The sequence below is a fragment of the Heptranchias perlo genome, chromosome 5, assembly GCF_035084215.1.
Source record: "Heptranchias perlo isolate sHepPer1 chromosome 5, sHepPer1.hap1, whole genome shotgun sequence".
NCBI lineage: Eukaryota > Metazoa > Chordata > Chondrichthyes > Hexanchiformes > Hexanchidae > Heptranchias > Heptranchias perlo.
The window spans coordinates 67,765,923-67,780,511 of NC_090329.1; the positions used below are offsets into that span (position 1 = coordinate 67,765,923).

The 14,589-nt window shown below is 43.3% G+C and overlaps 1 protein-coding gene across 9 annotated transcripts in view; it reads left to right on the forward strand.

Annotated features, from left to right (window-relative positions):
- The window catches only part of LOC137321833 (protein 4.1-like), a 160,284-nt gene that overhangs the window by 46,823 nt on the left and 98,872 nt on the right, over positions 1-14,589 (forward strand). For all 9 annotated transcript variants that reach the window (XM_067984547.1, XM_067984553.1, XM_067984546.1 and 6 more), the window contains exon 2: positions 6,873-7,399. In XM_067984547.1, coding sequence (XP_067840648.1) covers positions 6,887-7,399 — 513 coding nt within the window. In that variant the 5' untranslated portion in view covers positions 6,873-6,886. The remainder of the gene's footprint in view (positions 1-6,872; positions 7,400-14,589) is intronic.

Here is a 14,589-nt window from a genome sequence, read left to right on the forward strand (position 1 = left end):
TGCTGCTGAACATTTTTCTGTATAGGATAGTGGATTATGGTTATTGTGTTTGATCAATGCAATCAATTGATCACTGTTTGAAACTACCATATGCTGCTTTACTTAAAAGCTGTTTGGTCCCATTAAAGACTGAATAAAAGTATTACAATATCAGCAAGTGTGCAGAGTGCATTGTTGAATATGACATCAGCTGGTTACTGTAAATTCAGTAACACATGCTCTAATAACTAACACTTTTTAACAATGCTGCTATTTATAATTAGTTCACTTGGTCATCTCCAGAGATCTCACAGTAAACAGATTAGCTGTTGTGCCACTAACAGATATAGTGGTACTGTACCTTTTTATTGGTTTGTTTCAGCATAGAATTACATGGAATCCTTTGCACAGAAACATGACATTCGGCTCAACTGGTCTCTGCTGGAGTTTATACGCCACACAAGCCTCCTCCCACCATCATTACCATTTCCCACACTGCCCCAATATCCCTGTTCCTTTCTCGTATGCATCAAGCTTCCCCTTAAATACATCAGTGCTATCTGCTTCAACCACTCTGTGGCAGTGAGTTCCATGTTCTCAGCACTCTATGGAAAGTCCTCTTAAATTCTTCATTTGCTCTGTTAGTAGCTGTCTTGTATTTATACCCCTTTTATTCTGTATTCACTGAAGTGGAAACATTTTCTCCACACCCACCTTTATCATGCCGTTCATAATTTTGAAGACCTCTCTCTCCTCTTAGTCTTCCCTTTTTTTTAAAAAAGGGAAGAGCTCTAGCTTGCCCAATCTTTCCTGATACAGTAGTTGCATCCTCACAGTTCTCAAGCATGGGAAAGAATTTGAGTGAGCTGTCAGTTTTTTTTCCCCATGCTGAAACAAACTATGATCAGAGGTGCAGTACTGTACCACTAATTTGATCAATACAACTAGATTCAGCCGAGACATGAATGCAAGCATACGGATATATGTGGATTGCAGTTTGATCACTAACCTAAATTTCGCTGCATTACAAAGCTGAAGAAAGCATAGCCTGGTAATTTAACTGACAGTTCAGTGCAGTACAACCATTATTACTGCACTGTCAGCCTAGATTAAAGACTTGAGCCTAAATTCCTATCTAGCTGAAGCATTCATCAAGTATTTAAAGGCCATCAGTGGTATTCAGTACACAATGTTGCAAAATATTATATAATTCAATTATTTTTTTATATTTGTGCCATTTTCCCTCATTTTAGAGTTTGAAGGAACTGAACTACAATTGAATTTTGGGGTCATCTAGTTCAAACTTAACCGTTGTTGATTTACAACAATCTAGAATCAGTTTTTTAAAAAAAACTAGGCTTCACTTGGAGTTGTGCTTGGGAACATTATCCTTGAGTGAACTGACATCCTAGCTGAGCTGAACCTGGCACCTACAGTGGTTTACACACACTGTGCATTGATTAAAATCTGTTTGTATAGCTTCCAACAGAAGAATGTGCTCAATGTTCAGTGAGGCATGCTACATTTTATGTAGGACTGTGGGATTAATGAAAGTGTTTATGCACAGTGGTGAAGCATACAAACTTGATAATTGGGCATCAGCCACATGAAGCTCTAGTAGAATGTTTTCAGATAGCTTTGTTCTTTCATTCCTGTTTAAAAATTCAAATGATTACCCTACGTGTACATTTAATCTACCTTTTTGATTACCCATGCCTTGAAAATAAGGATGCTTCTACAAGACTGAAAGTGGCAGATAGAAATAAAAAGTGTGAATTGTATAAAAAATTTTACACGTCAACCATTACACTTTACTGAAATCCTATTGCCAACACTGGCATAGTTTCTTAAAACTAATTTACAAAAGTAACTCAGAAAACAACAGGAAGATGTGTTCTCAGAAGTGATTTATTTACATTCAGCTGTATATATTTTAGTTTGGAACAAAATAGTTGAACTTTAATACATAACAATTGTTATAACTCTTTATCTATCCCCCCCCCCCCTCACATGCACATATACAGCCTGAAACAACTGCTATTCAAAACCCTTCACTAAAATAAGCATATATGCTGATCCACCAATCTGCCCATATTACTTGTTCTCGTCCCACCTACAATAAAGGTGAAGAAGGCTTCCTCTGCCTCTTGCAGATGTCACCAGTCTCAGTGACACAATTTCAAGACTTGGATATTTGCACCCCTAAGTTCCTGTAGGTATATCAAGTGATTGTGAATATGCCTCAAGTACATGTAGCTCCTAGACATCTGGCACTGTTATCTCAGTGGTTGTGGCCTGGACCTTGGCCTCTTGCCAAACCCTGTGGGCCCTCTAATAATCCTCCTGTGCAACTTAACCATTGTAACTCCTGCCAGAAAAAGCTGACAGATCACATTGACCTCTCTGCCTGGGAGAGAGAGCCCTCTGGCTCACTTACCCCGCTTCATAATCTGACATCATGAGGAGTTTCCAGGAACAATTCAGAGCTTCACACAAGAAACAGTCACCTGACTAGACAAGAGCTAAATTATGCCCTTCCACTAGTTGGCTGACTCATTCCACCCTACCTAGCACAATCTATTCCGTTGTCTTCAGATTAGGGACTGCCTCAAACTGACTACTTATCTGTAAATTCCGGGATAAACCAATTCTCAGAACTGTTCCTTCACCCTGACCAACCTCTATGCATCCCTCCATGCCCCATGCATCACGTTCACCTCCGTGATTCAATACAACACGGCAGACGCAGCTCCATACTTGCTGGACCTAATTACTGTAGAAGGAGACTACCTGCAGCAAACAGGCTAGTGGAACTGCTATTGCAATTAGTAGTGAATGTCTCCATTTTGACAGTGCTCAGCACTACCCACAATAAATATATGGCTGAAGAATCTATTGGGCATATACCAATCTGAACTTGCTATTTGGCCTGTGCCTGAAATATGAGAAATGATAGGTAAACGGTTATGGAGGGTTACTTGGCACAGCTCTCCATCCCTGCAACACTTATCACCTCCTGGCAGGAGAATGCAGACCAGCACAGGAGTAGCAGTGACCCACCTAAAGATGAGAAATGATCCCCTTGTTCCCAGAGTTTACCGTGGCCTAGGGATGAAGAATAAACCCGTTGCTACAAACTTAAAACCTGCGATATTCGCAGCACTGTGGCAAAAAACCTAATGTGCCTTGTACCCAAAATAAACAGTGGCTCAATGTGTGCGTGTCTCATTGAATTTTTTACGCCCAAACAATTTCCCCCCAATTTTCTGCTCGCTGCTGCAGATGGTGATTCTCAATTAGTGCATTTAAGCATTAAGTCATCAGGATGTTTATGAACTCATTTTTTGTAAAATCCTTTAATCTTTGCTATGTTTGTGTAGAAGGATTATATGTTCCCTGTAAACATCTTATTGATAGAACATGATTAGAACCAGGACTACAATTTGAGTCAGTGCTTGTGAGGTCTGCACCTCCTACCTACACTGAAATTTCTGCGCCTACACAGAAATTTCAGAGAATGTCAGTTGAAAACGTAATTATCCTGGACAAAGATCTTAAGGGTACCATTGATTTGGATATTCTGTAAGCTAGAGAAAGAGTGAAGGCAAGTAGAATGATTCACAACCAGTGAGTAACCAGATCAAAATTTTGTCTTTGAATTTGTTGGAACTGTTCTAATTTAATCCACATTGTAGTTATATATTTATAGCTCTTGATCTGAGTGCTCACTCAAACAAAAATGATTGTTTCTTAAAGTGTGCAGATTTTTAGGTGCATTGCTTAACTACTATTTTGGTGTAAAGCAGATATCCAGAGTTTTAGTCAATTCCCTCCAAATGTATACTATCCCAGTGTTTGATTAGCTCCCTAAGGCCCTTGAAGTTGCTCACTACTTGTTCACCTCTCCACCATACCCTGTGTGAATCCCTCCAACTCAGTTTCTGGCCTGTCCATAATGCAGAGACTACCCTGGCCAATGTTGTCAACAATATCCTTTGCATTATCCCCTTGGCCTCTCTGCTGTGGTCGACCACTCCATCCAACTCTTAACACTCCTATGTGGCACTATTCTCACTTGGTTCTATTCTTATCTGTCCCAGCATTGGCAGGGCATCTCCTACAACGGCTTCTTCTACCTCCCCCACAACATCACCTCTAGAGCACCTCAAGATTCCAACATTAGCCCTCTTCTGTACCATGTCTATATGTTGCCCCTCAGCAGCATTATCTGTAGGTATGGGGTCAGTTTCCATACGATTGCACCCAGTGCCATCTCTTTGCCACCACACTCAACTCCCCAGTGAAACATAGGAAGATCATGGTCATAGGAGATTCCTTGCAAAAAAATTGGTAGTCACTGCATGCTAAGTTGTGCCCATTGAGGGAATGGAATAAAGGTGCTCAAAGATACATAGGCAAGTATCACCTCAATTTATCATGTGATGTTCTTGGTTATAATTCCAGTGCTTAGTGAATTTATTAGAAAAATAGATGTTGTAAACAAATGGCTGGTAAACCAGTGCAACAATAACTATGTAACTGGGGCTATTTCCAGGATTTGGGAGACTGGTTTAGGAAAGACTGGCTGCACCATAACAAAGCAGGAACCCTGACACTAGTGAGAAACTTGAAATAGCTATCATGAACTATTTTTAAACTAGGTGGGAGGTGGAGGAGATGGAGATAACTGGATCCCAAATGAGATGTTAGTCCAAACTCTAACGCAGGGAGAAATATTGGGTCCAGCTTTTGGCAACAGGCATGGAAGGTAAAAGGGAGATAAATATTTATTGAAGAGCGGATACGTGACTGCTGGAAGCTTTCGGAAACAGTATAGCATCAAGGAACTATGATCTAACAATAATGGAAATATGGTTTACCCTAGTAGATGGAGACAACATTAGCTTGCATTTATATATTGCCATGAACATATAAAAGTCACTTTTGTGAAGTCATCGTTTCTGATCAATTTAATTGATTATGAAATGATATAGTATGCCGATACATTATGTCTAATTGTCAGATTTTCTGTATCACTCAACCTTGTAGTGTAATCGAGTCTTTCATGTGATCAAATACTATAATTTTGTGAAGAATGTAAACTGTTGCAAACTACAAATTTTAACCTGCCTGAGGTCAAAACCCTCAGTTCAGGGAAGTCTCAATTGTTGAATGTCCCACGTCAAAATCAAATTATGTCTCATGCTGATTGAGATTGTTTGGGAAACCATTCCCAAACAATCAACTAATATTTACGCACAGTAGACCAATCACACTACATACAATAGGAATATACACTTGTCTGTGGAGATATCAAACCAAATTGCATGTATGATTCAAATTAATTAAATTCAATATCCATAGTGAAGGGAAAATGCACTTTTTGCAGCTAAACAAAATCCCAGTAATTTACATCAGTGCGGCTATCTTCAATTTAAATCAATGCACTAATTTGATCAATGATAGAAGAAACAAAGAATTTGCATTTTGTGACTGTTGCATTCTGGAAAATTGGCTGGAAAAATATTGGAGCTAATACAAAGTTGGTATGGCTTTGATCCCAATTGTACTTTAAAAAAAAATAACCTGAATACCCTTGAGCGATTGATGGAATTAAATCTGAAGAAGAATTCACTTGACTCCTACTACCATGGTCCCTTTGTAAGCTTTAGAAATGTATCTACCAAAATGTATGACTCTACTCTTTGTTCTTCCTTCAGTTGAATTTCTAGTCCCATATTGAGTCTACAATAGGAGCAGAAATTCATTCCATAGAATGCCCTGGATAATGAGTCCAGATACTGTAGTTCCCAAGACAGAGCTGGAAGAAACTCTGGGCGTTCATAACTACTAATCTGGCATGCAGGGCATTGCATATATTTTGTATTCCCTCCTGGAACAGCTTTGTAATCTTTGGATCGTATGAGGTGTGAGACAGTGCCTCATTGAACTCATAGCAAAAGCCTACATCTTTACATGTACCATGCAGACATTTTGGCCTCAGAGTCCACAATGCCCTTGGGTGTGGCTATCAGGTCGACCACTTGGATCATACAACTGTGCAGCCATGCCTGGCCTAAAATGACCAGATGGAGCTGAATGCACAGACCAAGTTGATAGAACTGCCCTTCAGGTGAACTTTATTACAGTACTTCAGTCATCAACGAACGAACAAAAGAAGAGTTTTTAATACAGTATTCTCCATACAGTACATATCAGTCGTGGCCTACTGACATCAGGTGATCTTAGTTTTCATGCTGTGATTGGTCCCCTGGGTTTTACAACAGCTGAGTCATTCGCTGTTGCGTCCTGATTGGACGAAGGGCAGACTTTTGCCGAAGCAAGAGGGTCCTGCACATACACAGCTTGACTGCTGACGGTGGTTTCTCCCACTGCTGCCCCCTGTCACCATATTGCGCAATAGCCTAACATCTAGGCTAACAACCATTAGCTTTATTATTAATAATTCTCTATCAAATACCCTCACTAATTTTAAACAAATCCACTAAACTTAAACTTTGCATGAGTATCCTTTGTGTACTTTTCTTTTTCTGTCTCCCTGTGAGGAAGTGCTTTATACTGATGTGCAAGCTGTGATTGGAAGTACATTGTGTGGCAACAATTGGAGAACCATCTTTTGTTGGTGCTTTTTAAAAAAAAATCTACAATTTGAATTTATGGTTACCTTAATGAGTAATCAAAGCTCAAGCTTAAAATTAAATTGAAAATTGCAAATTTTGACTGCTTTAAAAGAATAATGATTGAGGTTTTGTTCATATACAGTTTGAGAGTTTTAATTTAGTGCAAATTCGTGATTTCCTGTGGGGGGGGGGGGAAAGAAACTTTCTTCTAATTTAGTGAGATTATTGTACTTTTTTTTTTTTAAATTCCAGTTTAAGCTTTGATCATGACGACTGAAGTTGGCTCTGTAACTGAAGTAAGGGAAGAATCAAAGCAAATTGAACAGGATCATTCTCAAGCCTCAAATCTCAAAGAGTCTGCCAGTATAAATCAAGAACAACAGAAGGACATCAAGGAAGATGAACAGCCACTGTCCGTAGAGCAACCTCTGAAAGAACAGGAATTAAATTCTCCTCCAACTTCGAATTCAAGTACCCAAGCCAGCCCTTCTAGCGGAGACAAAAAGGAGCAGTCAGGTGGTAAAGGATTGTCACGTTTTTTACCTGGATGGCTTAAGAAGCAAAAATCGTTTTCCCAGGTGGACACTACAGAAGGCAAGGAAGCTGAGAAGGGCATTCAGGTTCGAGCTGAAGAAGGAGACCCAGCAGAAAAAGAACAGCCAGAGCCAGAAAAGCCTACATCAGAGGATGAAATGGAGAAAGAGGAGCGAGTGCAAGCAGAACAGGCCAAGTTGGATGAAATAGGGGACCAGCATTCATTGAACAGTGCAGAGATACAGGTATAGTAAAAGCTCAATTGTAAGTTATCTAATTTTACTACACATTTTAATATGGCAGTTTAAAGTCAAATGCCATACTATTACTGATGGGACATCTGTAATCTCGTACACTTCCTCTTTTTGCTTTTTAACCATTGTTTATTTCTTTCAATATCTGATTTCTATATATGAAAATATATTTTCTGCAGAGTGCCATTTAAGGATGATTACTTAATAGCTTGTTGAATTGCGCAGCATAATATAAATTGAGATTAAAAATTGCTAATGCATAGGTCCTGTAGCATCTGAAAACAGCAGGTTGTATTTTGGAAACCAAAGGATTTTCACATGGAAAAGGTAATTTTGTAGTTTGATGCTGGTGGACCTGCTGTTTATTTCCAATATTGTCTATTTTTATGTAAATGTTCAGTAAAAATGAAAAGGGTGAACTGTTCTTAATTGCTCTCTAAATAACTTAACGTGTGCAGGTAACCATTTTTCCAAACCATTTTAAACCAGTTTATAATATGATAGGAACATAGGAATTGTGAGACGAAAGGAGACCAAGGTTCATCTAATAAAAACAGAAAATGCTAGAAACAGTCAGCAGGTCACGCAGCATCTGTAGAGAAAGAAACAGAGTTATCGTTTCAGATCAATGACCTTTCGTCAGAACAGGAAGAAGTTGGAGATTTAACAGTGATTAAGCAAGTACAGAGCCAGGGGAGGGGAAGAAAGAACAAAAGTGAAGGTCTGTGATAGGGTGGAGGGCAGCAGTGATTAAATGACAAAAGGGATGATTGTGCGAGCCAAAAAGGGGGTGGTAATGAGACAAGTACAGAAACAAAAGATGGGTCTAGAGTAGCTGTAAATGGCAACAGCATAACCATTACCAGCACCTGCTGTCCGAAAAAATGGGAGCAGTAGTTATGATCTGAAGTCAATGTTGTGTCCAGAATGTTATAAAGTGCCTAATGGAAAGATGAGGTGCTTTTCCTTGACCTTCCATTGAGTTTCATTACAACAGTGTAAGAGGCTGAAGTCGTGTGGGACAGAGAATTAAAATGGCAAGAGACCAGAAGCTCAGGGTCATGTTTACAGACTGAACAGAGGTATTCAGCAAAGCGATCACCCATTCTGCATTTGGTCTGTCCAATGGAGAGGAGACCACATTGTGAGCAGCGAACACAGTAAACTGAATTGAAAGAAGTACAAGTGATTCGCTGTTTCAACTGGAAGGAGTGTTTGGGGTCCTGGACGGTGGAAAAGGAGGAGTAAAAGGGCAGGTGTTGCATCTCCTGTGCTTTTACAGGAAGGGGAGCAGGTGATGGAAGAGTGGATCAGGGTGTTGCGGGTGGAACGGTCCTTTCAGAATGCTGGGAGGGGAAGAGAACATGTGTTTGGTAGTAGCATTGCGCTGGAGATGGTGGAGGATGATCCGTTGAATGTGGAGACTGGTGGGGTGGAAGGTGAGGACGAGGGAAATCCTATCGTGGTTCTGGGAGGGGAAGGGGTGAAGGCAGAAGTGGGGAAATGGGATGGACGTGGTCGAGGGCCCTGTCAACCACAGTGGAAAGGAATCCTTGGTTGATGATAAAGGAAGACGTATCGGAAGCACTGGCGTGAAAGGTGGCATCATCAGAACAGATGCGATGGAGAAACTGGGAGAAAGGAATAGTGTCCTTGCAGGAAGTGGGGTGGGAGGAAGTGTAATCAAGGTAGCTGTGGGAGTCGATGGACTTTTGGTAGATATTGGTTGACAGCCTAACCCCAGAAATGGAGATAGAGAAGTCGAGGAAAGGAAGAGCCTGATATGGACCATGTAAAGATGAGGGAGGGGTGGAAATTGGAAGCCATGTTGATGAAATTTTCCAGTTTGGGGCGAGAGCAGGAAACTGCACCGATACAGTCATCACTAGGCACCGGACATGACAAAGGCAAACCAAGCCCAGTCGACCCTGCAAGGTCCTCCTCACTAACATCTGGGGACTTGTGCCAAAATTAGGAGAGCTGTCCCACAGACTAGTCAAGCAACAGCCTGACAAAGCCATACTCTCAGAATCATACCTTTCAGCCAACGTCTCAGACCCTTCCATCACCATCCCTGGGTATGTCCTGTCCCACCGGCAGGACGGACCCACCAGAGGTGGCGGTACAGTGATATACAGTCAGGAGGGAGTGGCCCTGGGAGTCCTCAACATTGACTCTGGACCCCATGAAATCTTATGGCATCAGGTCAAACATGGGCAAGGAAACCTCCTGCTGATTACCACCTACCGTCCTCCCTCAGATGATTAATCAGTCCTCCTCCATGTTGAGCACCACTTGGAGGAAGCACTGAGGGTAGCAAGGGCACAGAATGTACTCTGGGTGGGGGACTTCAATGTCCATCACCAAGAGTGGCTCAGTAGCACCACTACTGACCGAGCTGGCCAAGTCCTGAAGGACATAGCAGTCAGACTGGGCCTGCGGCAGGTGGTGAGCGAACCAACACGAAGGAAAAACTTACTTGACCTCGTCCTCACCAATCTACCTGTCGCAAATGCATCTGTCCATGACAGTATTGGTAGGAGTGACCACCTCACAGTCCTCGTGGAGATGAAGTCCCGTCTTCGCACTGAGGACACCATCCAACGTGTTGTGTGGCACTACCACCGTGCTAAATGGGATAGATTCAGAACAGATCTAGCAGCTCAAAACTGGGCATCCATGAGGCGCTGTGGGCCATCAGCAGGAGCAGAATTGTATTCCAGCACAATCTGTAACCTCATGGCCCGGCATATTCCTCACTCCACCATTACCAACAAGCCAGGGGATCAACCCTGGTTCAACGAGGAGTGTAGAAGAGCATGCCAGGAGCAGCACCAGGCGTACCTAAAAATGAGGTGCCAACCTGGTGAAGCTACAACTCAGGACTACATGCATGCTAAACAGCGGAAGCAACATGCTATAGACAGAGCTAAGCGATTCCACAACCAACGGATCAGATCAAAGCTCTGCAGTCCTGCCACATCCAGTCGTGAATGGTGGTGGACAATTAAACAACTAACGGGAGGAGGAGGCTCTGCAAACATCCCCATTCTCAATGATGGCGGAGTCCAGCACGTGAGTGCAAAAGACAAGGCTGAAGCATTTGCAACCATCTACAGCCAGAAGTGCCGAGTGGATGATCCATCTTGGCCTCCTCCTGATATCCCCACCATCACGGAAGCCAGTCTTCAGCCAATTCGATTCACTCCACGTGATATCAAGAAACGGCTGAGTGCACTGGATACAGCAAAGGCTATGGGCCCCGACAACATCCCAGCTGTAGTGCTGAAGACTTGTGCTCCAGAACTAGCTGCGCCTCTAGCCAAGCTGTTCCAGTACAGCTACAACACTGGCATCTACCCGACAATGTGGAAAATTGCCCAGGTATGTCCTGTCCACAAAAAGCAGGACAAATCCAATCCGGCCAATTACCGTCCCATCAGTTTACTCTCAATCATCAGCAAAGTGATGGAAGGTGTCGTCGACAGTGCTATCAAGCGGCACTTACTCACCAATAACCTGCTCACTGATGCTCAGTTGGGGTTCCGCCAGAACCACTCTGCTCCAGACCTCATTACAGCCTTGGTCCAAACATTGACAAAAGAGCTGAATTCCAGAGGTGAGGTGAGAGTGACTGCCCTTGACATCAAGGCAGCATTTGACCGAGTGTGGCACCAAGGAACCCTAGTAAAATTGAAGTCAATGGGAATCAGGGGGAAAACTCTCCAGTGGCTGGAGTCATACCTAGCACAAAGGAAGATGGTAGTGGTTGTTGGAGGCCAATCATCTCAGCCCCAGGACATTGCTGCAGGAGTTCCTCAAGGCAGTGTCCTCGGCCCAACCATCTTCAGCTGCTTCATCAATGACCTTCCCTCCATCATAAGGTCAGAAATGGGGATGTTCGCTGATGACTGCACAGTGTTCAGTTCCATTCGCAACCCCTCAAATAATGAAGCAGTCCGAGCCTGCATGCAGCAAGACCTGGACAACATCCAGGCTTGGGCTCATAAATGGCAAGTAACATTCGCGCCAGATAAGTGCCAGGCAATGACCATCTCCAACAAGAGAGAGTCTAACCACCTTGACATTCAACGGCATTACCATCGCCGAATCCCCCACGATCAACATCCTGGGAGTCACCATTGACCAGAAACTTAACTGGACCAGCCATATAAACACAGTGGCTACGAGAGCAGGTTAGAGGCTGGGTATTCTGCGGCGAGTGACTCACCTCCTGACTCCCCAAAGCCTTTCCACCATCTACAAGGCACAAGGCAGGAGTGTGATGGAATACTCTCCGCTTGCTTGGATGAGTGCAGCTCCAACAACACTCAAGAAGCTCGACACCATCCAAGATAAAGCAGCCCGCTTGATTGGCACCCCATCCACCACCCTAAACATTCACTCCCTTCACCACCGGCGCACAGTGGCTGCAGTATGTACCATCCACAGGATGCACTGCAGCAACTCTCCAAGGCTTCTTCGACAGCCCCTCCCAAACCTGCGACCTCTACCATCTAGAAGGACAAGAGCAGCAGGCACATGGGAACAACACCACCTGCACGTTCCCCTCCAAGTCATACACCATCCTGACTTGGAAATATATCGCCATTCCTTCATTGTCACTGGGTCAAAATCCTGGAACTCCCTTCCTAACAGCACTGTGGGAGAACCGTCACCCCACGGACTGCAGCGGTTCAGGAAGGCGACTCACCACCACCTTCTCAAGGGCAATTAGGGATGGGCAATAAATGCCGGCCTCGCCAGCGACGCCCACATCCCGTGAATGAATTTTTAAAAAAATGTTCCGGAAAAAGAGATGAGGAAGGGGCCATGAGTAGAACTGGAATAAAGAATGTTCCACATATCCCACGAAAAGGCAGGCACAGCTTGGACCCATACGGGTTCCCATAGAGACTCCTTTTATTTGGAGAAAGTAAGTGAAGTCAAAGAAGAACTCATTCAGTGTAAGAACAAGTTCGGCCAGGTGGTGGTGGATGGGGACTGTTTGGCCCTCCGTTCAAGGACGAAACGGCAGCTTCATGGCAGGCTGCCCTGGTGGGGTATGGAAGTGTAGAGGGACTGGATGTGCATGGTGAAAAGGAGATGGTTTGATCCAGGAAACTGGGAACTGTTTAAGCGACGGAGGGCATCGGAAGAGTCGCGGATGTAGGTCGGAAAAGACTGGACAAAGAGAAAAAATAGTAGTGATAGGAAGAAATAAGTTTCTTGGAACAAGAACAGGCTGAAATGATGGGTCTACCACAGCAGTCCTGTTTGTGGATCTTGGGAAGGAGGCAGAAGCGGGGTTGGGGGACTGAGGTTGGAGTAGATGTCTGTTCGCCAAACAACGACAGCGTCCGGTTTGGACCTGAGAACTGAGTGCTGCAAGTTCAGAGGGAGGTAGGTTAAAGTGAGTGAGGGGAGTAGAGAAATTGAGACGGCCGATGGGAACTGCTGGTGTGACGATGAGAAAATCGACGGGGTAAGGGGCTAGAGGGTGGGGCCCAGGTGGAACGAGAATTCTGAAGACTGGAGAAAGGGTCCACTGTGTGGAGGGAAAACTCCTAGCCGAAGAAGTGGGTACGAAGGCAATGGAAGAAGAGCTCAGCATAATGTCAAGCTCAAAATTCATTGGGGTGGGGTCATAAGGGAATGAAGCTGAGGCCTTTGCTGAGGACTGATCGTTCGGGGTCAGAGGGGATAGTGAAAAGTGAAGGGGAAGAAGGATCAGGCAGGGCATTGGTATAGTCACATAATGCAAAAATAATGGAGTTGTTGACTAACCATGGTAAACAATCTCTATCAATTAGTCCAGAACAGACCCAAACATGAGGGGAAGAAGCACCCAGTGATGGAAAGCTTTGGAAACCATAAAGCCAAAGTTACTTGTTCCTCTCAAGCATGATGTAAATTTAACAGCTGCTGGCATTTATGTAACACCTTTAACATGGAATGGAGGGGGTTATAGTGGGATACCCCAGGGGTCAGTGTTGAGCCAACTTTTGTTCTTGCCATATATGGATGATTTTAACTTGGGCATAGCAAACACAATTTTAACATTGCCAATGAAAAACCAAAGAGGGCTGTAAGAAGACTTCAAGAAGATACTTCAACAAAATAGGTAGACTGGTAAAAGATGCAATTTAATGTGAAAAAGTGTGAGGTTATACATTTTGGGAGAAAAAATGAGGAGCAGGAGCTTGCACTCGAAGGAAAGATGCTGAAGGATGTGGATTAAAATACATAATTCCGTAAACGTGCAAGTGCAGTTGATAAAGCCATAAAGGCCAACAGCGTTTTGGCTTTTACTAATAAAACAAATAAATGGAGTATTTAGTTAGTACTGTAGTCCTATCATAGACCAATATATAATGGGTTTCCCCTCGTGCTATCTCCAAGGTAGCTAGCTATTTGTAGTGACGTACACACCTTTTATGAAGAGTGTCTTGTTCTTTCATTTCACGATAAGTATTTTTGTGCTGTAAGTTGGCCTCAGCATTGTCAGAAAATTCCACTCCTGTTTCTCTGTACTACTTGGCATAACTCATTTGTGCGTGTTGCTATTTAATTAAAAGTCTTGTGTCCAGCAGTGTCCATTGCATCATGAACTTCAAAGACGTAGTGCATCTGTAAGGCAAATATTAGTGATTGGCTGACTAGACTTACCTGATAAATCACCAATGTCGTCACCAATTGACTAAACGTGAAAGAATTAAAAAAAGTTGGACCTTTCCCTGTGAGATGGGCCCTCAAGATTATACTGTATATTGTTGGATTTATGCTGTGTGCTAAAAGTTTAATGTTCTCTATATTACAAGTCAATATCCCATGGCGTTGCACATGGGAGTCAAAACGAAGTGCAGTATTCAAGTCAAGCAAGTTAGAAAGCAGTGGGGTAACTGGCCCTGGGAGGAGGGGGATAGTGGCAGGGGGCAGCAAAGAAGAGGGGGGGGGGGGGGGGGAGAGGAGTAGGAGGGGATGGAAAGCAGGACAGGGCAAGAGGAGGGATGGAGATGAAGTAACTGAAGGCAATGAAAAAATTTGTAACACTGGACCTGAGCCATTTATTCACAATAAGAGGAAGGAGGGGATGGTGGATGGGAAGGAATTTGGAAAGGAAGAAGAGAGGAAAGGAAGTAGAGGGCACAATTATGAATGAGGAACTGTTTGGCACTGGG